Raw genomic sequence first — 18,327 nt, 5'->3', positions numbered from 1 at the left:
TGACTCAGTCTTCCTTGTGGCAACACTTGCAGAGAGCTGCAGGAGAGACTGTCACTCGGGGTGGCTTAGAAACATCAAGTTGGGGCTGGAGAGATGGCTCAGGGGTTGAGAGCACTGGCTGTTCTTCCAGAGTCCTGAGTTTAATTCCCAGCACCCATTTGGTGGTTCACAACCATCTGTAGTGAGATCTGGTGTCCTCTTCTGGTGTTCAGGTATACATGCAGGCGGAACACTGTATACATAATAAATAAATAATCGGAGCTGGAGAGATGGCTCAGGGGTTAAGAGCGCTGACTCTTCTTCCAGAGGACCCGAGTTCATTTCCCAGCACCCACATGGCAGCTCACACCTGTCTGTAACTCCAGTTTCAGGGGACCCTGACACCCATGGCAAAAACACAAATGCACATAAAAATAAAATATATTTAAAATAATAATAAAATAAATAAATAAATAATCTTAAAGGGAAAAAAGAAAGAAACGTCAGGTCATCCAGTACATCCCCGCAGAACTCGACACCTGCCTCTGCATCTGTAGGGTTCAGATTTGGAGAGGGTGGTGCTTCTCTTTGGGATGTGTTGGGTCTCCACCTACCTCAGCACCTAAAACTCCAGTGACCTCAAGTTCTGGCCCTCGCTCCTGACTGGGATGCTTTCTTATCGCTTATGAAATTACCTCTGTCCTCTTTTGGGTTTTGTTTTGTTTTGGGCTTCTCCTAGCTTCAGCTTTATCATTTCTGGACCCTGCCCTGTTTATCCCATTCTCCTCCTCCACCTTCCCAGGGCACAGATGTGTGCACATGTGCTCGCTGCCCTTCTTGGGGGGTGCTGTGGAGAAAACAGTGCAAGCCAGAGGGAGAGCTGGGGACCGCTGGGCATCAGGAGCCACAGACTGGAGCTGGGGACGATATGGAGATCCCAGAGTGGAGGGTGAGGGCAGAACTGTCGAAGGGTGAATGTAACCTGGGGCCTTCTGAGTCTTAACCCTTATATGTGTGTGGGAAGGGAAATACTTCTCAAGATTGTTCTCATTTTTCCCAGGCCCCCATTTCTAAATATATCAAATGAGATAATGTCGGCAGCAAATCAAGTTATACTCAGCTCGTTTGACAACGTTAAAACAACAAAGGGCTTTATTTCTCTAAAGGCTCATTATGTTTATGTGAGTGAGTGTTTTGCCGTCATTCTGTAAGTGCGCCACATGTGTGCAGTACCCTTGGAGGTCAGGAGAAGGTGATGAATCCCCGGAACTAGACTTACAGGTGCTTGTGAGCTGCCATGTGGGTGCTGGGAACTGAACCCTGTTCTTCTACAAGAGCAGCCCGTGCTCCTAACCACCGAGGCATCTCGCCAACTGCCAGGACTGTACGTTTTTGTGGAGTGTTTAAAAATAAGTATTACATAGTTCTTCCTTTCCTGCCCACTACGGAACGCATGCACACAAGGAAGGAAGACGTCTTGGGCCGGGGGTTGTAGCTCAGAGGCAGAAGCTTGCCCGGCATGCCCCATGGCCTCTGGCCCTGCCCTCTGCCCCCGTCCAGAAACAATCAGAAAGGCTTCTCTCTGCCTGTTATCTCTGGCCTCGAAACTGCTCGCTGACTCGAGTGTGAAGGCAGAGAGCGCCCTGTGAAGACTGCGCCTGCCCTGTGCTGACAGGCCAGGGGACCCGAAGGGAAGGTCCTCAGAGGACAGAGCAGGCCAGGCTAGGCAGCGCCGAAGACCTAAGACCCTTAGCCCTGCAGCTAAGACCCGAGTGTGGAGGGCCTGGAACTCAGGCTTACTGTGTATGAGCCCAAGTCCCAGCAGGCTTTGCTGCCTGATCCGCACGTGGTGCTATCAGAATGTCCAGTGAGTTCACGCTGGACACCGTATCCATGATCTCATTGTGTCCTGCATCTGCCCTCTGTACTGAGTAGCCTTATCCCCATTTCCTAAGCCCGGAGAGTAATCCTCTGGAGCAGTATCTCGGCTCGAGTCCGTCCAGCTGTGGCGCTCCAGGAGTCCACGCAGCAGGCTCTGGCCACCGTGGCCCCGGGGCTGCGCAGAGCCTGTGTGTAAGTTGTTCCGCGTAGCTGACAGGAAAGCCTGAGTGTGTTCAGCTGAGACCACAAAGGAGGGTATCCATGCCTGTCCAGTGTGAACCGGTCACACGATTGTGGCAGATCCTTTACCCTGAGAAAGCCGATAACCCCGGCCAAGGTTGTTAGAGAGCTTGAATGTGAGGATACAGAAGAGAGTTCCAGCACTGGGTGCACACGGGGTAGATGCGGTGTGTGCTAGGGCGGCCGTTCCTCGGTTTGCTCTCATCTCCTCCTCTGATCTGCAGAGACTGAAGAAGACAGTGTGGGTTTCAGAGGGTCACCTGGACAGTTGGTCTGACCTGTGAGGCGCTGGGGACCTTGGCACTGGCCCTTTCCTCTGCCCCGAGTACCTTTCCCCTCCTGGGGTCTCATCTAGACCTCATGCAGGCCTCTGCCTGTTGTCAGACCCAGGTGTTGTCTGGTGCCTCATGGCGTCCGCTAAGGAGAAGAAACTTTGAGAGCAGAGCGGCAGGGCTCTCGGCTTTTTCTCTGCACCTGGCACAAAGCCCCAGCCCACAGGTACCGAGAGAGTGCATCACTGACATCATCTCCCTGTTTCTTTACAGGTGAGGTGACCGATCTGGCTGCCAGAGTGAACGTGCCAGCCTGGGTGAGGGACAGAGGCCGGTGAGCAGCCTGCGCATGCTGGTGAGGGGGACCGAGGAGAGGGCTGGGGGCCAGAGAGGCAGCGCTGTGCCTCGGTGTGGAGAGTGAGGTTTGGGCGCGGAGAGCCTCCCTCCTCTGGGATCCAAAATGTCTAGTGCCTTTCATGGGGCCTTTAATCAGGCAAGGAGGAGGCAACGGAGCCCCTCCCGCCAAGGTTCCCCGATTACAGTGTATTAGTCATGACTTTTGTGTCGCGGTGCCCAGAGTGCCTGACAGAAACACTTGAATGGGAGAGGCGTTTGGGCTTCTGGCGAAAAAGACGTTGCAGAGTGGCTTTGTCGGTGGCAAAAGTGTGAGCTGAGAACCGTTCCCGACCTACTGACCAGGAAGCCGGGAGGGTGACTGTAGGGAATGGTCTATGTCCTCCAAAGGTTCTAAAGACCGCAGAGCCTCTCAGAGTGCTGAGGCCAGACAGGGAATGTGCTCAGGAGGAGCCCATGGGGGGCATCTCATAGTCAAGCCATGACATGATGGGACGCAGATGAGAGATGGAGCCTTGGCATCAAAGCTAACAGCAAAGGCAAGAGCCTCGTTGACAGGAGGAACAGCACACTGCCAGCCAGAGCTCCGCTGTGCCTGTGTAGCCTGGGTAGACTAGTCTCGTCTTCAGTCTGTCTCCTGCATGCTCTGGAGTCCCAGGAGAGGCCCCCTGACTGCATCCTGGGTCTATTTCTCGAGGACGGTGTGAGTTTGGGCAGGGAAGTGAGTGTTGTACTCATGTGCCCAGAAGCTGGCAGCCGCGGTCAGGGGACCAGTACAGAAGCACAGGCTGGGCTTGAGGGCCCAGGCGACAGTGGGAAGACCTGGCTGAGCCGCAAGACAGGAGCATCAAGGGTGCCTGCGGAGGTCAGCACTGCAAAGCTGCCCGAGCACCGGGACCAGTGGCGGCTTGAAGCTCTCAGGGTCCCTGGGTCATTTGAAGGGAGAGTGTCGGAGGCACACAGGACACTTCCCGCTGTGCCAAGGAAGTGAGCTACAATGTGGGTGCTGGGAACTGAACCTGGGTCCTCTGGAAGAGCAGCCAGCCCTCCACACAGCTGAGCCACGTCTCCGGCCCGCCTTACCTTTTCAGATCACCTTGGCAGACTTGATTTGTACATGTCAACAGCGAGTAAGATCAGTTGAGGCTGGTGTTATTTTGTAAACAGGGACATCGCTTCACAGGGCAGCTGACTGATTTGTCAGCGTGTGGTGGATCCTAGCAGAGAATTTGGGGTCTAGGCCCCTAAGCAGGGTGTGGGGGAGAGCTGGGGTTTCTGTAGCCCCTGCCCTAAGAGCAAACGGGTCGCCCAGCCCGACCTGAGTTGTTGTGTCATCCCAAGTGTGACGGGTCACCAAAGAGTTGGTCGTCCTCCTCCTCATTTCTCCTCTTGCCTGTGAGTACCCTGCCAGGGCTTCGCTCTCTTGTTCCCAGGGCCTGACACCCAAGGCCATGGAGCCGCCCGCCGGGGGCACTGGAAGCCTGAGGCCAGCGGCTGGTGACGACAGCAGCGTGGAGCTGGGCACCTGCCACGAGCTTCTGCACCGACTTCGGGAGCTGGAGGTGTGTGGTGGCAGACGGGGTGGGCAGCGGTGTGGGCAGGACCCTGGAGTCAGGGCTGCCCACCCAGGTCAGTGTGGAGAAGGCTCGCCAGGCTGGAGAGGCCGGGGGCTTGGTGAGGTTCCCCTGAAAAGCCCCTCCTTCCTCTTCAGTCGCCAGCTGGGCTGGCGGCCTGGGAATAAGACACATGCATGGGGTGAGCTCATGTACCCCAAGTGTCTCCCCCACACTTACAACTCGGCTGATGGCCTGGGAACAAGACATGCACAGGGGTGAGCTGGCGTACCCCAAGTGTCTCCCCCACACTTACAACTGGGCTGCTCCAGGGAAAGTGGTGGTCAGTAGGGCCCAGGAGTTGACGGACAAGGCAGAGCTCATCCATCCCTTTCCCTGACCTGAGGTAAGAATGAGCCACCAAGCTTCCCCTTTCCACCTCACCCCTGCAGGCAGAGAACTCGGCGCTGGCCCAGGCCAATGAGAACCAGCGGGAGACTTACGAGCGCTGTCTGGATGAGGTCCGTGGGGCGTTGCCAAAGGACGGTGTGGGGATGGGATGGGTGGGCACGGCGCCAGCTCAGCTCCTGGCTTTCTGTCCCCAGGTGGCCAACCACGTGGTGCAGGCCCTGCTGAACCAGAAGGTGAGTGGGTCCAGGAAGCTTCCCGTGCTGCCACCCTGCCGCCCCGATAGACCAGGGTGTAGTCAGGGCCACCCTGGACTCCAGAGGCCTGCCCAGTCAAACCTGCACTAGGGACTAGAGGAAAGAGCTAGGAGGAGCTGCCTTTGGTCCTCCCTCCTCGTGCCCCCGCCCCCCCACTGTCTCTGAGGCCCATTTTTCTCTCCCGGTTGGCAGGGGGGTTAGGTAAGGCCAGGTCCGGTCTCTGAACCATGGGAACTGTGGACTTCCCTTCCCCTGAGCCCAGCTGATTTCTCTAGGTTGTGATGGCCTCCAAAGCAGTACTGACGTACGGGCCTAAGTGGCCTTGACATGTCTCCTGAGGATTGCTGTGACATGAGCCACTTGACTTCGGGGTCTCCGTGTCTTAGGTGGCCTTTTCTTGACATGATTTCTAGAGGGAGGAAGCCAGCTCCGGAATGGTGACAGTGACAGACACTGGCCTTCCTGGCCCATTAGTAGTCAGCCTAGAGGACGCGTCCCCGGGGCTGTCGCCGCGAATGCGGCTGGCTGGGGGTGGGCTGCTCGTTTCACTGTCCCCTCTTGCCTCCCCACCTCTGCCTCCTGCACCTCCTGGCGGACAGGACCTGCGAGAGGAGTGTATCAAGCTGAAGAAGAGGGTGTTCGACCTGGAGCGCCAGAACCAGATGCTGAGCACACTCCTGCAGCAGAAGCTGCAGCTCACAGCCAGCTCCCTCCCTCAGGTGGGCAGAGCGCCTCCCCTTCCTCCCCGGAGTCCGCTTCTGCGGCCCTGTGGGCACTCTGTGCTGTGCCCCTCAGAGGAGCAGGGTGTGAGGTGTCCTCCACGCAGGGCTGTGGCCATGCAGGGAAGACCTACCAGACCGGCAGGCCCGGACCTCAGCTGAGGGAAAACTCACTGAGTCCCCCCTCAGACTTAGCGGTCACCCCATTTCCAGGTTCTCCCCCACAGCTGGACAGCATCCTTTGTGTTGTTGTTGGACAGGGTCTCACTCTGTAGCCCTGGCTGACCTTAAACTTGAGGCAATTCTCCTGCCTCAGCTACCCAAGTACTGAGATGATAAGTATGGCCCTCCCTCCCAGTGTACCCTTCTTATTGACAGAGAAAATTCGAATTTGCTCCAGCTGTGTGGGGAGTTGGGCGGATGCTACAAATGCAGTTATTTCCAGCTCCCTGGAGGCCCCTGTGGCCACTGACGTGGCTCCTTCTAGCCAGGGACAGGGCAGGGCTAAGCATAAGCAACCCTTAGCTTCGTGTCACAGAGAGGACACGAAAGGCTCGTCGCCATGGTAACTGGATGTCCATGGCTGTACCTACTGGCCTCTGGCTCACACCTTCACTGGCACTGGTTTCTGCTGCAGCCTGGACCCTGCTGCCCTGGGAACAGTGGGAGGCTCTGGGGATGGGTCCTGGGTTCAGCTGCCACTGGTGCCACTCCGTCGGGAACCCTAAGGATGGGGTGCGACACAGAGAGAAGGTCAAGAACGGTCTTGAAGTCGAGGGGAGCAGCCAGCCCCTCCCCCCATCCTGACAAGAAAAGGAGTCCTTAGCGGGGAGGAGCGGAGCCGGGTCTGTCTGAACTTGTGTCTCTCTGGATAGCGCAGCCTGGCGTCCGATCCCGAGCTGGTCCCCAGGCAGCAGGGCCGAGTCTGCAGTCACTGCTGCCCTGCTGGTGGGCGCTGCAGGGCTCATCCCCAGAACCCCCGAGGCCTAGCCCTCAGCAGGCTCCCCCGATTTCAGTGACCAGGGCCACTGGGGGTTTGTCCGGTAGATCCCTCTAGTCTGGGTTACCATGGTGCAATGGAAAATTACAGACCTTGGCCTCAAAGAAACTGGGGTTGGGTTTCTAACTGAACTGCCTCTTAGCTAAGTGTGACCTCGGGCAGAGTATCAAACTGTGCAAACTGTAGGTTTTCCTCTTATAAATGGGCATAAAAAATGCTTACATTATGTGTTGTTGCAGGGATTAAATGAGATACTGTAGAGTGCTTAGTCCACAGAAAGTTAGTAAATGGCAGCAGTTTAGTATTATTAATGTGATTCCCGGGGTACGCTTCTCCAGGTTGAAAGCTCCGTCGAGCAGACACTAATTCAGCTCTGCTCTTGTGAGCCATGCCGTTGCCAGTGCCTGAGGAACTGAACTGACTCTCCAGGCCCTGTGGGTGTTACATCCTGTGCAGGGTGGGTGTGGCCCTGGAAGGCCGACCACTAAGCGGCATGTCCATGCACAGCCATGCTACAGAGTCAAGTGTGGCCGTACTGCTCATCCCAGGATGGGGACAGCTGGCCCTCAGAGCAGGGCTGGGGGTCTGGGGGCCTGGGGAGATGGCTTATTCAGTGGTATTAGTGTATGTTAGGGCAGTGTTTAATCCCAGCACCCTGTGTAAAAAGCCGGACATGACGCTGTGCACTTACAGTTCAAGCTCCGTGGAGCTGGCGACAGGAAGGTCTCTAGGGCTCACTAGCCAGCCAGCTAGACTACTCATTGAGCCCAGGCCCCACTGATGGACCCTGTCTCACCAGACAAGGCGGACGACTCCTGAGGGACAGTGCTGACATGCACATGCGCGCACGCACGCACACACACGCGCGCGCGCGCACACACACACACACACACACACACACACACACACACACACACAGTTCCTGTAAGGAAATGACACTGGACCTGTGTAGGTGGGAAGGAGAATGACCATCTATAGACGCTGTGGAGAAGGAAGCCCCATGGAGAGGACACTCGAGGGTGGTGTGTGTCAGCGTGGCTGGAAGGACGTGTGAGAAGATGGCCAGTAACAAAAGCTGGAGCTGCGGTCTTGAAGAATCCGCAGGCTGGAGGGGAGGAGATCTAGAGTGGGCAGCGGCCAGGAACGGCCGGGAAGGGGGCTCTGTAGCAGGAAAGTACTTTAGGAAAAAGATGTGTTAGCTCCTGTGTGCAAGACTAAAAAGCCGCTGAACGGGGTCATCGGAATGCCAAGCATTGCCCAGGCCAGAAGCGGGAAGATCTGGGCTGCACACGGCCAAAGGCAAGGCCCAGGTGCTGCAAGGGTGCGAAGGCTGAGGGGTGAGGGTGTGTGAAGGGTTCGAGCTGAGTCGTTCCCGGTCAGCATGCCAGGAGAACTCAGTTCTCAACAACCACGTGAGAGTAAAGCAGGGAGCCCAGGACGGCACCCTCCTTGTTAGACGTTTCACATGAGACCGCTGGGGGACACAGAATGGTGGCTTCTGCCTGTTCGTGTGTGTGTGTGTGTGTGTGTGTGTGTGTGTGTGTGTGTGTGTGTGTGTGTGTGAAAGGGGGGAGTGTCAGCCTTGGGTGTGACACATCCTTCAGACACTGTCCACCTTGTCCTGGAGGGACGCAGGAAAGGAAGAGGAGGATGTCTCACTGGCCTTTTGCTAATGACGAGCTGGGACAGACAAGGGCATGCCACTGTGCCCGGCTTTTTTTACGCGTGGGTACCGGGGATCGAAACATTTAGGCTTCGTGCTCACATAGCAACTACTGATCTGTCTCCCCAGCTTAGCTCACCTGCCCCAGTTTGTTTCTTCTTGTGTGTCTATGTATGTGTGGTATGTGTGCATGTGTATGGGCACGTGTGTGTGTGTACACTTGCACGTAGAGTCCAGAGGTTGGTGTGTCTTCCTCAGTTGCTCTTCCCCACCTTATACTGAGGGAGGGTATCTCACTTGAACACAGAGCCATCTTGCTTCAGGTCCTTGTCTTCTGTGGGCTGGAATTACAGGCTCCCATGCCCACCTGGCATTGATATGAATGCTGGGGATCTGAATCCTGCACCTCGTGGTTGCCTAGCACTCCGCCCACTGAGCCATCCTTCCAGTCCTGCCTTGGTTTTCTTCAGCCTTTCCATCTCCGTGTTCTCAGATCCTAGGTGGTCAGAACAGGAAGGGACCTTCATGGTAGTTTATAAGTGGAAGCAAAGTTGTGTTGGAGCTGAGATAGGCACACTGGGTTAGACTTACGGCGGTCTCTGGGCCCAGGACATCTCTCCCGACCCAAATCCCGTGTGCCACCTGGACCCGCCCTGTCTTCGGCTCTCCGGCTTTAGGCTGGCAGAAGAGCCCTATCGTGGGTCAGCGACATGGCTGGAGGGGCGGGTGGGTCGGAATGCCTGGCTCTGTGAGGGTCGGTGACGCTGTGACTCTCTGCAGATCCCGCTCACCCCGCTCCAGACACCATCCGAACCACCAGCCTCCCCGTCCCTGAACGCCACCGAGGAACCAGCCGCCTCGCTGCCCTTAGGACACAGTGCTGGGCACAGAGAGGTAGGAGCGGGCTGCGCTGTGTGTCCGACTGCCTAGAGGCTCCGCTGCTGGCTCCCAACAAGCCTGAGGGGAAGGGCTGTTTCCTGGGCACAGGCTCCTGGCCAGGCTGGAAGTGTGAGCCCTCAGCTGCCCCCTCAGCCCAAGAAAAACAGGCCCGCCCCTCCCCCAGCCACGGCCTGCAAGCAGATGCATGAAGTCATGCGGCGGGAGTCAGAGCGCACACTTGCAGACTCGTTCTGTGCCGGGTACCAACTATGCAGGACACCTTGGGGCTCTTTTTTTTTTTTTTTTGGTTTTTCGAGACAGGGTTTCTCTGTGTAGCTTTGCGCCTTTCCTAGGACTCACTTGGTAGCCCAGGCTGGCCTCGAACTCACAGAGATCCACCTGCCTCTGCCTCCCGAGTGCTGGGATTAAAGGCGTGCGCCACCCCTCCCCGGCTGGCTCTTTTCTTTATGGGGCTAAGCGTAATTACCATCTCATTTCACAACTGACACCCCAGAACTTAGGGGTCAGGTGACTTGCTGAAGGTCGTGTAAATGAGGTGGACCTGGCCTTGATCCCCCGACTCCAGAGTACGTGGTTACCCACTGTACCAGAACAAGCAAGGGCTGGGTCCCGGAGGAGCTTTGCGTGGAGTCTCCACAAGTCCCTTCTGCGGGCACTCCGGCCCGCTGGTCGGCTGACTGGGAAAGGCCCAGGCTGGCCTGCGCTGAGTGACTTAGGTCCTGGCTATGATAGACCCTCCTCCTGAACATCACCCTCCTCCTGAACATCATCACCCTCCTCCTGAACATCACCCTCCTCCTGAACATCACCCTCCTCCTGAACATCATCACCCTCCTCCTGAACATCACCCTCCCCCTGAACATCACCCTCCTCCTGAACATCATCACCCTCCTCCTGAACATCACCCTCCTCCTGAACATCACCCTCCTCCTGAACATCATCACCCTCCTCCTGAACATCACCCTCCCCCTGAACATCACCCTCCTCCTGAACATCACCCTCCTCCTGAACATCATCACCCTCCTCCTGAACATCATCACCCTCCTCCTGAACATCACCCTCCTCCTGAACATCACCCTCCTCCTGAACATCACCCTCCTCCTGAACATCACCCTCCTCCTGAACATCACCCTCCTCCTGAACATCATCACCCTCCTCCTGAACATCACCCTCCTCCTGAACATCATCACCCTCCTCCTGAACATCACCCTCCTCCTGAACATCACCCTCCTCCTGAACATCACCCTCCTCCTGAACATCATCACCCTCCTCCTGAACATCATCACCCTCCTCCTGAACATCATCACCCTCCTCCTGAACATCACCCTCCTCCTGAACATCACCCTCCTCCTGAACATCACCCTCCTCCTGAACATCACCCTCCTCCTGAACATCACCCTCCTCCTGAACATCATCACCCTCCTCCTGAACATCACCCTCCTCCTGAACATCACCCTCCTCCTGAACATCATCACCCTCCTCCTGAACATCACCCTCCTCCTGAACATCACCCTCCTCCTGAACATCATCACCCTCCTCCTGAACATCACCCTCCTCCTGAACATCACCCTCCTCCTGAACATCATCACCCTCCTCCTGAACATCATCACCCTCCTCCTGAACACCACCCTCCTCCTGAACATCACCCTCCCCCTGAACATCACCCTCCTCCTGAACATCACCCTCCTCCTGAACACCTCTTCTTTCTGGAGCCAAAACTCAGGCAGGCCTCCCTCCATCCTGGAACAGACAGAGCTCAGAGCGGTAGCCGGTCAGGCCTGGTGACGTGAAGAGCAGTGGGGGCGGAGGCTGGACGTGGGGTAACCAGTCTACTCCGAGTGTGAGGTACACAGCCGTGCTAAGCGGGGCTCAGCCACCCTTGGGGAAGCTGAGCCGCTGTATCCCAAGAGCTGTGTGTCCCTGCGCGGGACAGACGCAGCCAGACAAGCTTGTTCCCAGGATACTCTCTTACGTCTGTCTTGAGGTCTGGGCCTTACAGGCCTGCTGCAGTCTCTTCCTCACCCTCTCTCCCCTCAGGTGTGTTGGGAGCAGCAGTTGCGGCCAGGAGGCCCGGGCCCCCCAGCCACCCCGCCCCCAGTGCTGGACGCCCTGTCCCCGTTTCTGCGGAAGAAAGCGCAGATTCTAGAGGTGCTTCGAGCCTTGGAGGAGACGGACCCTTTGCTCCTCTGCTCGCCTGCCGCCCCCTGGCGGCCCCCAGGCCAGGGCCCCAGCTCCCCAGAGCCCATCAATGGCGAGCTCTGTGGCCCACCCCAGCCTGAGCCCTCACCCTGGGCACCCTACCTTCTGCTCGGCCCTGGCAGCCTTGGGGCACTGCTGCACTGGGAGCCACTCCTGGGGGGCTCCGGGGAAGAAGGAGGCGGCGTCCGGCAACCCTGGGCTCCCAGCAGGGCGCCCGCACCAGCCCAGGGCCCCGGCTCTGGCCCACACTGCACCCCAGGCAGTAGCTCCTCCTCCTCTTCCGATGAAGCAGGGGACCCCAATGAGGCACCCAGCCCCGACAGCCTGCTAGGTGCCCTGGCCCACAAGCAGGTGAACCTGGGCCAACTCCTCGAAGACACGGAGACTTATCTCCAGGCTTTCCTGGCCGGGGCTGCAGGCCCTCTCAATGGTGACCACCCAGGTGCTGGGAAGCCATCCTCGCCAGATCCAGGACCCCCACAGCTGTCCAAGTCCAAAGGCCTCCCAAAGTCAGCTTGGGGTGGGGGTACCCCAGAGGCCAGCAGGCTGGGATTTGGTGCTACCTCAGAGGGCCAGGGGCCCCTTCCCTTCCTCAGCATGTTCATGGGTTCAGGGGACGCCCCCCTGGGCTCCCGGCCTGGCCACCCCCATTCTTCATCTCAGGTGAAAAGCAAGCTCCACATCGGGCCCCCTTCTCCCGGGGAAGCCCAGGGACCCCTTCTTCCCTCTCCAGCCAGAGGTCTCAAGTTTCTCAAGCTGCCTCCAGCCTCAGAGAAGGTCCCCAGCCCAGGAGGCCCCCAGCTCAGCCCCCAGCTCCCCCGGAATTCTCGCATCCCCTGTCGCAGCGGCGGTTCGGACGGCAGCCCCTCCCCGCTGCTGGCCCGCAGGGGTCTGGCTGGAGGAGAGCTGTCCCCGGATGGGACACAGGGCCTGCCCAGCTGCCCTTCACCCTGCTCCGCAGTCCCAGACTCTGCGCAGCTCAGACCCTCCCAGTCGGCTGTGTCCACTACACTGTCCCCAGGACCAGGAGCGTCTCCCTGCTTTGACAGCATCCTGGACCTTTCCCGGAGCACCTTCAGAGGGTCGTCCCCAGAGCCGCCTCCATCCCCGCTGCAGGTGCCCCCCTACTCACAACTGACTCTGGAGGTGCCCCAGGCCCCCGAGGTCCTCAGGAGCCCTGGGGCCCCTAGCCCTGGCCTCTCAGAATCCTGCCCCTATGGAAGCCCCCAGGAGAAGAGTCTAGACAAGGCAGGCCCTGAGTCTCCCCATCCCAGCCGCAGGACTCCAGGCAGCTCATCCAAGAAGCCTGGCCAGGGATCGGGGCGGCGACCCGGTGATCCTAGCCACACACCTCTGCGGGACAGATTGGCAGCCCTTGGAAAACTGAAGACAGGCCCCGAGGGGCCTCTAGGTCCAGAAAAGAATGGAGTGCCAGCCCGGCCTGGCACTGAGAAGGCCAGGGGACTAGGGCGGTCGGGAGACAGTACTGGAGACCGGCCTCCCACCACGAGGCCTCTTGAACAGCCGGAAGCTAAGGACGTCCTGAGAGGAGCGGTGGCCTTAGGCACAAGCAGCCTGAAGCAGCAGGACCTGGGACTGACCGATCCTGGGGCCCGAGTCTACTCGTCCCACTCCATGGGGGCCCGAGTGGACCTGGAGCCCACCTCACCAAGGAGCTGCCTCACCAAAGTGGAGCTGGCCAAGAGCCGGCTGGCGGGGGCTCTGTGTCCCCAGGTGCCCCGCACGCCTGTCAAAGTGCCAACCCCAGCCCCTAGCCTGGGCAAGCCCAAGAGCCCTCACAGCAGCCCCACAAAGCTGCCTTCCAAGTCACCCACCAAGGTGGTACCCCGGCCTGTAGCACCCTTGGGCACCAAGGAGCCCTCCAAGCCTGACAAAGGGAAGGGCCCGCCTTGGGCAGATTGTGGCGGCCCCACTGGCCAGCCGACATCCCCAGTACACGGCCCCGCCGATGCAAGCCAGGGCTCAGAGGGGCCGGCCCCCCACTCGGCCATTGAGGAGAAGGTGATGAAGGGCATCGAGGAGAACGTCTTGCGGCTCCAGGGTCAGGAACGGACTCCGGGCTCCGAAGCCAAACACCGCAACACCAGCAGCATCGCCAGCTGGTTTGGCCTTAAAAAGAGCAAGCTGCCGGCTCTGAACCGCCGCGCAGAGGCTGCCAAGACCAAGGAAGGGGCTGGCGGAGGCTCCCCGCTCCGGAAAGAAGTCAAGACGGACGCCCGGAAGCTGGAGGCTGAGAGCCTCAACATCTCCAAGCTGATGGCGAAGGCCGAAGACCTGCGCCGGGCACTGGAGGAGGAGAAGGCCTACCTGAGCAGCAGGGCCCGCCCCCGGCCGGGGGGGCCAGCCACAGTGCCCAGCTCAGGTCTGGGGCAGGTGCAAGGCCAGCTAGCCGGCATGTACCAGGGTGCAGACACCTTCATGCAACAGCTACTGAACAGGTGAGGGCCTGGGCCCAGTCCGTAGATACTCGGTGGGCTGGGGCTACCCTGGCAGTTTGGGCTTCCCAGAGGTCAAGGGGCATACAGTGCCACAGAAGCCTCTGTGAGCTGGTGACCTGACCAAGGAGGGTTAGGATTGAGGAGAATGGGGTTTACCTCCCCCCTGTCCTCCTCGCTGGCTGGTGTCGGGCACAGAAAGACTAGCTCTCTTTTGACACGCTACCTCCCTGATTCCTGCCCCCCTGCAGTCCCTCAGGTGCCTGCATGCACTAATTAAGTGTATTTAATTAAATGTTCTTCCTAACCAGATTGATGGAAGTCTACCTCAGGGAGCGGGTAAGAAAGATCCCTTTGCCTCCTGCCACTAAGGAAGTTGTGGTTTAGGGAAGGGGACCCACTTACAATGTTTACTCTGTCCAGGCCAGTTGGGTAAAGGGGCTGAAGAACTCAGGCCCTGCCAAGGGCATTCATTTTGGGCCACCATGTTCTCAGAAATCCCAGGGCAGCAGGCCAGACTGTGGTATGTAGTCCCGTGTGGGAACTGGTCTGCCAGTGAGCTAGAACACCGTGACTCGGGGAGCATTTGAAGGTGGGCTCCCGTCTACCACTTTTCCCCGCCCCCCCACTTCTCTGCTCCCCCCTGCCCATCATGAGCTTCAGGAGGCGGGGTCATCCATAGGTCTCTGTCCCCAGGATGGCCAGCGGGGAGCACCTCCGTAGGGCCAACACCATTGAAGGGTCCGTGGCTGGCCTGTTGGTCCCTTTTGTATCACTAATTAGATGTGTGTCCAAGACAGACTACTTTATAAAGAGTTTGATTTTGGACCATGATTCTAGAGATCCATGGATCATGTCTGGTGATTACCTTCTGCTTCCAGAGTCCTGTGGGATCCCAAAGGGTCCTGGAATGAGACAGGGAGTGTGCATGTATGCTCTGTCGGTGTCTCCCTCTGAAAGCTACCAGTCACGGGGGCTGAACCCTAATGACGATGCCTAATCCTAGTCCCTTCCTGAAAGGTCCTACCTCTAGAAGCATTTTCATCTTTGTTTGAAACAAGGTCTCAATATATAGGCTGTCCTCAAACTCCCTGTGTAGACCAGGCTGGCCTCAAATTCAGAGCTCCACCCGACTCTGCCCGGTGCTAGAATTAAAGGCAAGCACCACCATTTCCATCTTTTTTGAGGGGCGGGGGATTTGAAACAGGGTTTCTCTGTGCAGCCCTGGCTGTCCTGAAACTCGCTCTGTAGACCAGGCTGGCCTCGAACTCAGAGACCCACCTGCCTATTAAACACTTGTGCCGCCACCTGGCCGACGTTTCCATCTTAATACTTAATTAGGAACGGTACATTTTAATACCTAAAGCCTTGGGAGACTCTGGCTAACTGGACCTTGGCACATGCTAGGCACCAGTTCCCCTCACGTCCACTGTGCTGTTGCCCCTAGGGTGGATGGCAAGGAGCTGCCCCCCAAGAGCTGGCGGGAGCCCAAGCCTGAATATGGGGATTTCCAGCCCGTGTCCACTGACCCCAAGAGTCCCTGGCCTGCCTGTGGGCCCCGGAATGGCCTGGTAGGCCCACTTCAGGGCTGCGGAAAACCTTCTGGGAAGGTGAGTTCCTGAGCAGGGGCTGCATTGAGGGCCTAACTCTATCCTTCCCGGGCACCCGCATAGTGCCTACCACCCGGCCCCCCAAACCTCCAAGGCCATTGTGGGGGACTTGGGGGAGTCACTGGACTGGACACTCAGATCTCCTGTACCCACACAGCCCAGCAGTGAGCCAGGTAGGCGGGAAGAGATGCCCTCAGAGGACAGCCTGGCCGAGCCGGTTTCCACCGCACACTTTACAGGTCAGCAGGGTCCCCTTCCCCCTTCACTCCGTCAGTGCCAGGGCCAGATCCTGGGCATCTTGGTGCCCAGCCCTGACTCTTGGGCATGAAGATCTCAGTGGCTGCCCTTCGGGGCACCTCTGTCAAGCTGAGAGAGAGTTTCGGGGCGGGGGTGAGTTCTGTGAGCCAGGAAGTGGGGTGGCCTGAAGCTGGGAGAGAGCAAAGGACTGAGCCTGAGCCTCATTCTTCTGTGTGCCCTCTCCACAGCCTGTGGCTCCTTGACTCGAACCTTGGACAGTGGCATCGGGACCTTCCCACCCCCAGATCACAGCAGCAGTGGAACCCCCAGTAAGAATCTCCCCAAGACCAAGTCACTGCGCCTGGAGCCCCCGCCAGGGGCACCCCCGGCTCGGCCTCCGGCCCTCACCAAAGTCCCTCGACGTGCCCACACGCTGGAGCGGGAGGTGCCAGGCATTGAAGAGCTGCTGGTGAGTGGGCGGCACCCCAGCATGCCAGCCTTTCCTGGACTGCTCACTGCTCCTTCCGGCCACCGAGGCCATCAGCCCTGTCCTGATGGTGAGTGTCCCAGCAGGCAGGAGGACATCCCCACGAGGATCCTCCAAGCTGGACAGATACAGCCACTTTCCTTTCTCGTGGGCAGATCCCTGTGAAGACCCAGGCCCTCCCCCACCTGTCCAGCTGGCCAAGAACTGGACCTTCCCCAACACCAGAGCGGCTGGCAGCTCCAGTGACCCCTTCCTGTGCCCACCCCGACAACTGGAGGGACTGCCTAGGCCCCCCATGGTAAGCTTACGGAAGGGGGAAAAAGCTCTGGCGGTCGGGAGGGAGTGACGTGGAGACAGACGTCCCTGGTAAGGTGTGCTTACAGCCTGCGCAGCCGGAAGGAGGCGGGGGTAGGCCTGCCCACCGGCCCATTTTAGGAGAGGGGCTCCCTTTCTCCCCGGAACCAGCCTGCCTCTGTGGGCCCTCCTGCAGGCCGGGTGCATAGGAGGCGTCTCTCAGAAGTTCTTCTTCTCTAGGCCCTGCCTGTGGACCGGAAGCAGAGCCTGGAGCCCGGCCGCACATCTACGCCTCAGGGCCCAGCATTTGGGGGCAGTCGTACGCCCAGCACGTCGGACATGGGCGAGGAAGGCAGAGTGGCCAGTGGGGGAGCCCCCGGGCTGGAGACCTCAGAGTCTCTAAGTGACTCGCTCTATGACTCACTGTCGTCCTGTGGGAGTCAGGGCTGAGGGCCGCACCATCTACAGCTCCTCCGGAGCTCGGGACCCCAGACTGGGCCTGCTTTCGTGCTCCATGCCTCGGAGCCAGCGAGGCTAGGTCTGAAGGGACCAAGGAGAAGGTGGAGAAGAAGGGGTCCCTGGCGTACCCCACTGCTGCTGTGGATGAGACAACCATGCTCAGCTCAGGGAGAGACCTCACCCCTGCTCCCTTGACTCGCTCGCCCAGAGTCAGGCTCTTCTCTAAGGAGCTGGGGGCCAGGCTGCTTTGTCCCAGCTCCCACTTCAGATGGAGCCATCTGTGGTGCTGGGCTTTCCTGCCCGCCATCTCTGCCCACCCTGGCTGCAACCCTGCCCCAGAGCCCCCGTGGGGCCAATTTTGGAAGCCCCAGGCTTGTGGAGTTTGGGGGTGAGGGGGACAAGTTGCCTTCTCTTTCTGCCCTGGTCCTCCCTGCTATCTGAATGGTGCTGCTTCCCCTCCCCACGTCCTTGGGGTCTGTTCGTCTGTCTTCATCTTCGTTTTTATATATATACACACATATATATAAAAGCGTCTGGCCAGCCCCACGCCCGACCCGCACAGCGGTTAATTTATCTGTTGTTAGAAAGCGGCTGCCCTGCTTCCAGCCTCTGCGATGATCTCCCCAATAAAACGTGGAGGCCTCTCCCCACCCACCGCGGCTGCTGTGACGGCATCTGCATTTGTAGTCGCGTCTGTATAAAGAACCCCCTGCGGTGGACAGGTGGTGGGAAGAGCACCCCAGATGCTCTTAGGAGGCTGTGTGCCTGCCCTTCCCCTACAGGATCTGGCTAGTCCTCTAGGAGGTGACTCATGGGTGTGTGGAAGAGGCCCTGTGTGGATCTGAGCTTGGAGGCTGCCCCCGACAGGGCCAGGTGGGGGCCAGGCTGGGCAGCCTTGGAGAGAGGTGGGGAAGAGGACTGTGAACGTGCATTCAGGCCCCTCTGTGTGCCGGGTGGGGGACAGGCCAGGTCAAGAGCAGCCTCGCCGGCTTTGCATGCAGACGGAGCAGTCACTGACGACCTAGGCAGAGCTGGGAGGAGCCTGGGAGGAATTCTCTCACACTCAGCACGCCATACTGTCTTCCCATCCATCCCTCTATGGCTGCGGAGCGCTAGACCGGAAGCCGAGGGTCTTTATCACTAAAGCTGCTGTTTTAAAAACGGAATCACTACACGCCTCAGCTTTCCCATCTGGGTACGAGCGTGTGCTACTTTCCCATTGGCTACTTTCCCCGTAACGTTGGCAGTCCGTCCACATCTGGCCTCAGCCTTCTTCTCCTAGTTGATGTCATCATTGAAGAAATGAACAGGAGCCAGAACAGGGTCTGATAACAGTCGTCATGTGAGTTTGCCAGCCTC

The 18,327-nt window shown here is 58.6% G+C and overlaps 1 protein-coding gene across 3 annotated transcripts in view; it reads left to right on the top strand.

Annotated features, from left to right (window-relative positions):
* Window positions 1-17,622, top strand: part of Nckap5l (NCK associated protein 5 like) — a 38,675-nt gene extending 21,053 nt beyond the window's left edge. For 2 of the 3 annotated variants that reach the window (XM_015993149.3, XM_076556744.1), the window contains exons 2-13: window positions 2,646-2,727; window positions 4,160-4,288; window positions 4,732-4,800; window positions 4,885-4,923; window positions 5,544-5,663; window positions 9,107-9,220; window positions 11,264-13,884; window positions 15,329-15,491; window positions 15,649-15,730; window positions 15,977-16,285; window positions 16,371-16,513; window positions 16,750-17,622. In XM_015993149.3, the coding sequence (XP_015848635.1) occupies window positions 2,722-2,727; window positions 4,160-4,288; window positions 4,732-4,800; window positions 4,885-4,923; window positions 5,544-5,663; window positions 9,107-9,220; window positions 11,264-13,884; window positions 15,329-15,491; window positions 15,649-15,730; window positions 15,977-16,285; window positions 16,371-16,513; window positions 16,750-16,959 (4,005 nt within the window). In that variant the 5' untranslated portion in view covers window positions 2,646-2,721 and the 3' untranslated portion in view covers window positions 16,960-17,622. The remainder of the gene's footprint in view (window positions 1-2,645; window positions 2,728-4,159; window positions 4,289-4,731; window positions 4,801-4,884; window positions 4,924-5,543; window positions 5,664-9,106; window positions 9,221-11,263; window positions 13,885-15,328; window positions 15,492-15,648; window positions 15,731-15,976; window positions 16,286-16,370; window positions 16,514-16,749) is intronic. The other variant, XM_006974402.4, reaches the window with a different exon arrangement.
* The last annotated feature ends 705 nt before the right edge of the window (window positions 17,623-18,327 follow it).

The sequence above is a fragment of the Peromyscus maniculatus genome, chromosome 20 (genome assembly GCF_049852395.1).
Source record: "Peromyscus maniculatus bairdii isolate BWxNUB_F1_BW_parent chromosome 20, HU_Pman_BW_mat_3.1, whole genome shotgun sequence".
NCBI lineage: Eukaryota > Metazoa > Chordata > Mammalia > Rodentia > Cricetidae > Peromyscus > Peromyscus maniculatus.
Note: the sequence above shows the minus strand (reverse complement) of the source record. Positions and strands in the feature narration are given on the sequence as shown.